At 43.2% G+C, this 10,000-nt stretch overlaps 1 protein-coding gene across 3 annotated transcripts in view; it reads left to right on the forward strand.

The window, feature by feature from the left end:
* MAU2 (MAU2 sister chromatid cohesion factor) overlaps positions 1-10,000 on the forward strand; it is a 297,343-nt gene that overhangs the window by 183,684 nt on the left and 103,659 nt on the right. For all 3 annotated transcript variants that reach the window (XM_068129792.2, XM_078786386.1, XM_078786387.1), the window contains 2 exons: positions 7,523-7,600; positions 9,535-9,646. In XM_068129792.2, coding sequence (XP_067985893.2) covers positions 7,523-7,600; positions 9,535-9,646 — 190 coding nt within the window. The remainder of the gene's footprint in view (positions 1-7,522; positions 7,601-9,534; positions 9,647-10,000) is intronic.

A 10,000-nucleotide genomic window follows, 5' to 3' on the forward strand; every position in this document is an offset into this window, starting at 1 on the left:
CAGCCAAGGCGACGTGCCACCTCACGGTAGTTCAGTCCGCCTTGCAGCATGCCCAGGGCACGCTGCCGTTGATCCCTTGACAATCGTGGCATGTTGATTGAAATGCCCATTTTGCACTGGCCTTTTAAAGCCAATATCAAGACATCACGTGCAGCTCATTAAAATCATCCCGTACCCCTTGGCTAATCACTGACAGTCAAAACGGCTGTTCAACAGCTGTGCTATGAAGTGACCATTGAAGGTTCAAGTGACCATCCGTGACCGTTTTATCTGACAGTGAGGACACTATTGTCCACAAATAAGTTCACACATTTACTATACGCAGTGTTATTGTTGATATTTAAAGGTTTCAAAGGTGGTAAGTTTCTTTTGCGTTTCAGTATATATATATATATATATATATATATATATATATATATATATATACACAAAGAATTAAGTTAAGCACCCCCCCCGTTTTTTTACAACCTCGCACATTACAAGTTTGTTGTCGTCAAAACAGTGTAATATACCCATGATATTGCTATATTTTCTGGAGAAGTGATATTATGGTCACATAAAAACATAACAATCATGCCGTTTTCAATATTTTATTCTGAATAATTTAAGGTGAAATTTTTTGGGAATTTTAGGCATATTTTCACCTCAATTTAAGTATGGAGCTATAGGTCCATCACGGACAGTGTGGATGACGTTTATGTTTTCTAACGTACAGTCATTGTTCTGAGAAGACCTCTAGCGATCTTTGCGTCAATAACGTGTGTAGGACCCACGTGATCGGATCACTGACTCAACCCTACGTCTCATAGACCCTGTAAGCCGTCGTATGCGTTGCTGTGGCAGGTTGTTCCATTCCCGATGTAATGCACGTTCCAATTCATCCAGATTGGCTATTGGAGGGACCATCTTCGCAATTTGTCGTCCCAACATGTCCCAAACGTGCTCGAGGGGGTTCAGGTCAGGACTGTACGCAGGCCAGGGGATGGTTGTCACAGCACCTTGCTCCAGCAAGGCTCGGACGCGTCTCGCACGGTGAGGCCTGGCGTTGTCATCCATGAAGATGGGTCTGCTGGCGAGGGTGTGGTCATCGAAGTGCGGGATTACGGTGGTATTCAGGATTTCCTCGGCATATCGCTCTCCGTTGAGGTTACCTCGCACAGTTATCAGGTCCAACTTACAGTCATGGGAGAAGCATCCCCAGACCATAATCGAGCCACCACCAAAGGGTACCGTTGGTTGAATGTTTTTAGGTGCATACGCGGTGTTTTTGTGGCGCCACACCCGAACACGCCCATCTGTCACGTACAGCAAGAACCGGCTTTCATCCGACCAATGAACTCGCCTCCAAGACCGGATGTTCCATCCACGTCGCGCTAGGCACCATGCCAAACGCTCCCTCTGATGTCGTTCGAGTAGCCTTGGACGCTTGATCACTCGTCTTGACCTTAAACCGGCCGATTTCAGGCGGTTCCTCACGGTACGGTGACATAGCCTTCTGTTGGGCAGCCAGTTGTCCTTCAGGAAATGGCTCGAGGCGAAGGGATATCGTCGCACCAGTCTCAAAAGCGCTCTATCTTGGCGGACTGTTGTCACGCGAGGTCTTCCAGACCTTGGGCGGTCCTTCACCGCATCCGTTTCCTGGTGTTTCTGCACCAACCGACTGATCACCGAATGGTGGTAACCAAACGTTCGAGCTACAGCTTTTCTGGACATTCCGGACTCGATCATGCCTATTATCCGCCATCGTTCTCCGTCCGACAACCGTCTACGAGCCACCATTACGAGAAAATGACCATGTAACCCCCACACGAGCTCAGGCGTGACTGGCAATAACCCGTGATGATAGTGCATTTACAGAAAATCACGACCACGTGGATGATAACACGTCCTGCACGAGCGATGGGCGTCACAGATGAGTGCACTCATCTGCATTTCATCAATGGATAATTGCTAATGTCATACCAATCATTATTTGATCTCACATACCTTAGAATATATGCCAATGTATACATATACACAAAGAATATATATTAGGGGGTGCTTACCTTAATTCGTTGTGTAGGGGTGCTTAACTTAATTCTTTGTGTATATATATATATATATATATATATATATATATATATATATATATATATATATATTTATACATATATATTTATTTATATATATATATATATATATATATATATATATATATATATATATATATATATATATATATATATATATATATATATATATATATATCCTGGTGTTGGGCTAGCGGCGAGGCTGCCAGCTTAGGATCCTGGGTTTGAATCCCGGTCGATCGCTGAATTAACGCCAGGGGGGTTGACTCAGCCTGTCATCCTTCCGAGGTCGGCAAATTGAGTACCAGTTCACTGGTAATTCCCTGTTTGTCGTAAAAAGGCGACAAAAAGGGTTGGCGGCAGGAAGGGCATCCGGCCGTAAAACATTGCTTCAAAAAGGGGACCAAAAAACAACAACAACCATGGTCCCCGAAAAAGGCCAACCCCCGCTTGCGGGGAAAAATGACCTCTAAAGGTGGTATATATATATCTAAAGTTTGGAACAACCAGGACTCTTCCGAGAGCTGGCCGCCCGGCCAAACTGAGCAATCGGAGACGAAGGGCCTTGGTAAAAGAGGTGACCAAGAACCCGATGGCCACTCTGGCTGAGCTCCAGAGATCCTGTGTGGAGATGGGAGAAACTTCCAGAAGGGCAACCATCACTGCAACACTCCACCGATCTAGGCTTTATGGCAGAGTGGCCAGACGGAACCCTCTCCTCAGTGAAAGACACATGAAAGCCCGCTTGGAGTTTGCAAAAAAAAGCACCTAAAGGACTCTGACTGTGAGAAACAAGATTCTATGGTCTGATTAAACCAAGATTGAACTGTTTGGCCTCAATTTGAAGCATCATGTTTGGAGGAAACCAGGCACCGCTCATCACCTGCCCAATACCATCCCAACGGTGAAGCATGGTGGTGGCAGCATCATGCTGTGGGGGTGTTTTTCAGCAGCAGGGACTGGGGGACTGGTCTGGGTTGAGGGAACAATAAACGGAACAAAGTACAGAGATATCCTTGATGAAAACCTGAAACAGAGCTTTCAGGACCTCAGACTGGGCCGAAGGTTCACCTTCCAACAGGACAATGACCCTAAGCACACAGCCAGGACAATGCAGGAGTGGCTTCGGGACAACTCTGTGAAGGTCCTTAAGTGGCCCAGCCAGAGCTCTGACTTGAACCCAATCAAACATCTCTGGAGAGACCTGAAAATGGCTGTCCACCGACGGTCCCCATCCAACCTGACAGAGATTGAGAGGAGCTGCAGAGAAGAATGGCAGAAAATCGCAAAATCCAAGTGTGCAAAGCTTTTCGAGACATACCCAAGAAGAATCGAGGCTGTAATCGCTGCCAAAGGTGCTTCAACTAAGTACAGAGTTAAGGGTCTGAATACTTATGTCAATGCGATATTTCAGTTTTTTTTTTTAAATAAATTTGCAAAACTTTCTAAAATACTGTTTTCTCTTTGTCATTATGGGGTATTGAGTATAGATTGATGAGGGAAAAAATGAATTTAAACGATTTCAGCATAAGGCTGCAACATAACAAAATGTGAAAAAAGTGAAGCGGTCTGAACACTTTCTGAATGCACTGTATATTATTTATGTATGTTTGTGTGTGTATGTATATATATATATATTGTTACGGTTCTACGCCTCGCTTCTTCCCCTTACCAAGGGGGATTAATCCCCTTGTTCTTTCTGGGCTTGGCGGAACCGAGGCTTGACACGTCCCTTCCGGGCAAACGCAGAGTAGGGTCTCGGGACCAATTCTCGCTAATTCTCGTACCTAATTCCCTGCGCTGCCCTGGAAGCGAGGAAGCAAGCCTCGCACGAGCCACGTGTGGTTTGAGTACGCCGAGCGGATTGAGTACCACGTGGTCCGTGCAGTCTTAGTTAGTGGAACCCGATTGGAGTGATCCTATTCGTACCACGCTTAGCCAATGAAGAAACCACAGGAACAATCGAATGTAAGAAAGGAAGAACACAGGGTTTAATTATTCCCACACGTATGTCCAATGATCGGGAATGCAGAGACACAGAGCAGCCTTAGTCAATCTTATCTTATTCCCTGGACTCGGGCTCGCCACACTCACAAAGGGAAGTGCAGATGGGTAGACGTTCAGCCAACGCGTCGACGTGGTCGTCCAGAGGCGGCCCTCGTCTGGCTCTCCACGGTCCCATCACGTCCCGTGAAGATGGCAGCAGGCGATGGAAGGAACCTCGTAGCGCGTCTCCCGAACAAAGGCAGATGATGAGGTGGAACAGCAAATGCGGGACTTTCAGCGCGGCTGGCGATTACACAGCCGTTCTTACTCACGCGGCTTAATGCGCCATATATGGATCGGCTTCAAACTCAACCGAGCGTCACTTATTAATAGTGCGCCTTTCGGTTCATGCGCGTCTGGCTTCGCCCGCGTATCTTTCACAGTTCTCTGACGCTCACAACTCCTCTTCCTCGATCCTCTAAGTTGGTTAGTGCGCGTGAGTTATCCCCTGGGCACGTCCTTTGCTCATCAGCGAGGGTCCTTTCAGGCAGCAGTCCTGTTCAACGAGTCCCTTGGTGCAAGTCCCTTTCGGGGGCTTTGTGCAGCGGGTTATATAGGTACACCCCCGAACCTTCTGGAACCCCCTCGAACCTTCTGGAACCCCCTCGAACCTTCTTACCACGCCCTGTGATGCACCGCCGCCACCACCTCTGAGCCCTGATTGGCGGCTCGTTCTTACCGTCAGCGCTTCTGCCGCTCCGCCCCTTCGGCTCCGCCCCGACCCTCCTAGCCTGCCTCGTGTTAATTCACCCAAAATGAACCAAAGTTAGCGCAAAGGGGCATGAGGCTAGGGTAGCTCAAAAGTCGGTGGAAGTACGGCCTATTCTCCTGACTACTCAACGCAGAACTAACAATGGAAAAGGACTAAGCTCACAAATACTAAGACATAACTACACTATCGTGAGGCTACATGTTGCTTGTGTGACTATGAGGGGGAAATTTTAACCTTTATTAAACTCACTGTACAAACTCAAAACTGCAACTATATATATATATATATATATATATATATATATATATATATATATATATATATATATATATATATATATATATATATACACACATACATAAACACACACACACACACACATACATACATACATACATACATACATACATACATACACTGGAACCCCGATATAACGAACTGCTCGGGAGACATAAAAAAAGTTCGTTATTTTGAAGTGTTCGTAATACTGAATAACGTACGAATCACCATACTATCACACCTATTCATATGCAAAACAACAAACTCTTTGTATTGTTCATTCATGTACATTTTATTGTTCGATTGTATGAATAAAAAACTTTAAAAAGCATTGCTGTCGTGTCATTGTTCAAGTACATGTAATATTGTTCAAGTACATGTAATGTCATTGTTCAAGTACATGTAATATTGTTCAAGTACATGTAATGTCATTGTTCAAGTACATGTAATATTGTTCAAGTACATGTAATGTCATTGTTCAAGTTCAAGTACATGTACATGTTCAAGTTCATAAATAAAATGTTCAAGTACATGTAATATTCATCGAATGTTCAATTTACTGCGTGAAGAAAGTGGTAATCTTGGATTGTTTACTCTTGGAGGTGGCGTTTTCTTTGCGTGCATAAGATAATAGCTGACGGAGCTGTAAAACTTCCGCTTCAAACCATCTTGTTGACTGCATTTGTGGACAAATTCCCGTAACTCACTGCAGCCTCCTCACTCTCTGAAGACCTGGACAAAATCACAGACTGGTCAAACAAGTGGAACATGTCTTTCAATCCTGCCAAATCTCACTCTCTTACTATGTCTCTCCGAAAAGATCGACTGGACAACCCTCCCATCTACTTTCTCAACAATCCTCTCCAAGAAGTTCTGTCACTCAAGCTTTTGGGTCTCACTATCTGCCATGATCTTTCTTGGGAAAACCACATTTCCAAGCTGGCCTCCAAAGCCAGTCGCCGACTGGGCATCCTCCGTCGTGCGAAGTCCTTCCTCGGCACACCTGAGCTCCTCACCACATACAAGGCTTTCATCCGCAGCTCAATGGAATACTGTTCTCCCCTATGGGCTGGTGCTCCTGCCTCACACCTGGCTCGGCTTCACGCTGTTGAATCCAAAGCTTTCAAAATCATTGGAATCTCCCGCGATGAAGCTATCTCTGAGGGCCTTTCACTCACTCACCGCAGGCAGGTAGGTGGTCTTTCTGTCTTCTACCGACTCCTCTCTGGCCTTGCTCCCCCAGCTCTCTCTGTGCTCTGTCCCCGAAATATTCCTACAGGTCGCACAAGATCTGCCAGCAACCCTCTGATGGTTAAACTGCCGAAATCTCGGCTCTCTGCTCACCTTCACTCTTTCATTCCTCTTTTCTCCCGCCTGTGGAACAAACTCCCACACTCCCTTCAATCCCTCTCCTCCCTCCAGGTCTTTAAAACAGCTGTTCACCACCATCTCTTATCTTCCCCCATCCATAACCTTGATCTTTTCTACCCCCACTAATTCACCCCAGATCCACCTTGTTTGAAATTCCAACTTATTTCCTGGAAATCCTGGCAGTGTCCATATGTTTATACCTCTCCCACCCCCCCCCCTTTCACATGCCTCCCCCCCTTCACATGCCTCCCCCCCTTCACATGCCTCCCCCCCAAAGCCCTCTCCCTCCCACAGATCTCTCGATGTCTCCATGTCTCTCGGTCCCTGCTCTCAAATGTTGTGTTTGTGTCCTTCCCCCTCTCTCCCCATCTTGTCTACCGCTCCCGATGTTATTTGTTTTATGTGTCTGTTTGTCTTTCTGTGTGATTAATGTTCGCTCTTTCACGAGCCTCGATCTTGTATACAAAAAAAAAAAAAAAAAAACAAAAAAAAAAAAACTCCTTTTCCTTTCCTTTGAACGTTGATATGCTGCTCTTAGGAATGCCGTATTCTCTAGAAAGGTTTGCTGCTTTCTCACCAAGACTGAGACGATCAATGATACGGAGCTTGTCTTCAACTGACAAGATCTTGCGTTTACGGGACGGTGTCGCCATATTGATTTGCCTTACGTTAAACAATAGAATCTCATTAAATATGCGGGGGACAGGAAGTTCGTTCGTTATATCCGGAAGTTCGTAATACTGGTGTTCGTTATAGCGGGGTTCCAGTGTGTATATATATATATATATATATATATACATATATATATATATATATATGTGTGTGTGTGTATGATATATATTATATATGTATGTAACCCCCTCTGAGACTGAAAGTACTATTATGGTGACGAGTTCTGAATACTGATTTTTTGTTTGTTGCCATTTATCCCTCTCCTTCCCACATCTTCTACACGTACATACATATACACGCACACATACATACACGCATACACGCCTACACATGCATACACATACAAACACATACAAACGCATTATCCTCCCAGTTCCCATTGTCTGCGTGCAGCGGCGTTTTACATCCGAGGTCTCCTTTCCTTTTTCCAAGGCCGGTACAATGAGGCGAAGTAAGTGGCTTCTCAAAATGAACATGTGGGCATGTATGCTGTCCGTCTAATGATGTGCAGGTGGAATCACTGTGCCACAACGAATTACCAATACTCATTAACCATGCACAAAAAGGTCATATAATTAACTTTTGAAGAATATATATATATCATGGACAAAACGTACGCTTGTCGCGTCATCCGACATCTTCTGTTACCATATCCACAGGATGCTTGAAACTCTCTTGGTAAAAAATATTAATTTCACATTTAAAAGTAGTATGATTTCCACTCTGTTTTTAGAAAGCCAACTTTTCTTGATAATCTGTTCAGTTTTTAATATCTGCAAGTAAATGTAGCAATAAAGGAAAATGGAAAATAGTTTATGTAAGTAATACTTTATGGCTTTGGCTGCCCACTTACAAGTTGCTGAAATTAAACAAGTCAGAGTTATGCTTCATTGTATTTGAAATCATGATGTATAGGTATAGATGTTAAGGTACATGACATCCCAAAATTTTGAACTTGTTTTACTCGTCGCAACACTGTTAGTGTGTTCCAACCTCGGGTTAAAAAATATTTTTCATTCGGTTATCACAGATATAACTATAACAGCACTTGGTGGAGCACATACCTCCGCCAGGCTGATTAGTTTACATATAAACTAATCCGCCAGGCTGATCGGCGGACCACTGAAAGGTCTGATCTGGATTTGCACCTGAAGCAAAATCGAATTGGCTTGTTCTTGTCACTTAGCCAACTCATACACCAAGTTTGTAATAACTCATCCACAACTTTTTGAGATATCATACATTATATCGTTTTTGGCCCCATCTCTCAATGGGGAAGAATCACTTCAAAAATTAAAAAAAATTATCGTATCTAGATCTAGATTTGGACCTTCACTAAAATTGAATCAATTCGTCCCTGTCACACTCCCAACGTGTCCACCAAGTTTCAGCCAAATCCATCCACCACTTCTGAGATATCCGGCACACAAACAAACAGGCACACGTGAAAACATAACCACAGTGCACCTTCGGTGGGCGTAGGTAATAAACTTGCATCTCATTTATCAGAGGGCATTTGTAGAATTGTTGTTTTTGGAATGGAAGCCTGGTGTTGGCTTAACTGTTAAGGTGACTGGCATAAGATCTTAGGATCCCGAGTTTTTCTCCCGTCGCTGCCATTACATAACACCAGGTGGGTTGACTCAGTCAGTGATCCTTCTGAGGCCGGCAAAATGAGTAATGGCTTACTGGAAATAGGGAGGGGAGGGGGGGTGGGGTGTGGCATGCATCAGTGGCACAGCATCAGTGGCACAGGCTGCATATGAAATAATAATAATATATAATTTGGAAAAGGAACCATATCCAGAGAGAGAAGGAAGCTGCACACCAATTAATTGATACAGAAGTATAGAAAGTATTGCATTGTCTTTTATCAAAGATAATAAACTGCTAGTAAAAGGATTTACTTGTTTTTCAGCAAAATATGTTTGATTATTATGCTTCTCATTTATGTTGCATAAAGAAAACTTACTGAAAATACGAAAATGTAATGTGTAGAGTGTAGCTGTAGACCAAACTACAACCGCACGCACTGCAAAATGATTGTATCAATAAAGAGCTCATAATAATTGTCTGAGTGGTTTTCTGAAGTTTACCTAAATTTAAGATGTGTGTGTACTTCTTGAAACAAAAGTATATGTATAAAATGTAAATTTGATTAAAATCTTTTGTCGTAATCATTTTGATACTCAGCTGTACCATTGAAAATGAAATTCCTTTTGCACATAGACTTGTGCATTTGTGTGGAGATATCATAAGATGAACATTCATTATGATTGTTTGTGAGATGGGTGTGCAAGGTGTTGGGGGAGGATCCAGTTTAACTAGTCGTTGTGCTGGTAAAGAGTTTACCAGCAATGGCCGCTAACACGTTTGCAACACTAGGCGGTTCTTACGGGAGACGCTGAAGATGTCGAATGCGGAGGACCTCAATCGGCTCACGGCCTGCTCTCTTGTGCTGCTTGGACACATATTTTACTCTCTTGGCAACCACAGGGTAGGCATACATATTATTTTATATATACTGTAATGCAGTTGGTAAACATATTATTTCATAAAAACTGTAATGCAGATGGTAAACATATATTTTATAAATACTACTGTAATGCAGATGGTAAACACATTATTTTATAAAAACTGTAATGCAGATTGCAAACATATATTTTATAAATACTGCAATGCAGATGGTAAACATATCATTTAATAAAAACTGTAATGCAGATGGTAAACATTATTTTATTTAAAAAACTGTCATGCAGATGGCAAACATCATTTTATAATAACTGTAATGCAGATGGTAAACATAATTTTATAAAACTGCAATGCAGATGGTAAACATATTATTTTATGA

The sequence above is a fragment of the Myxine glutinosa genome, chromosome 11, assembly GCF_964187855.1.
Source record: "Myxine glutinosa chromosome 11, kmMyxGlut1.1, whole genome shotgun sequence".
NCBI classification, from domain to species: domain Eukaryota; kingdom Metazoa; phylum Chordata; class Myxini; order Myxiniformes; family Myxinidae; genus Myxine; species Myxine glutinosa.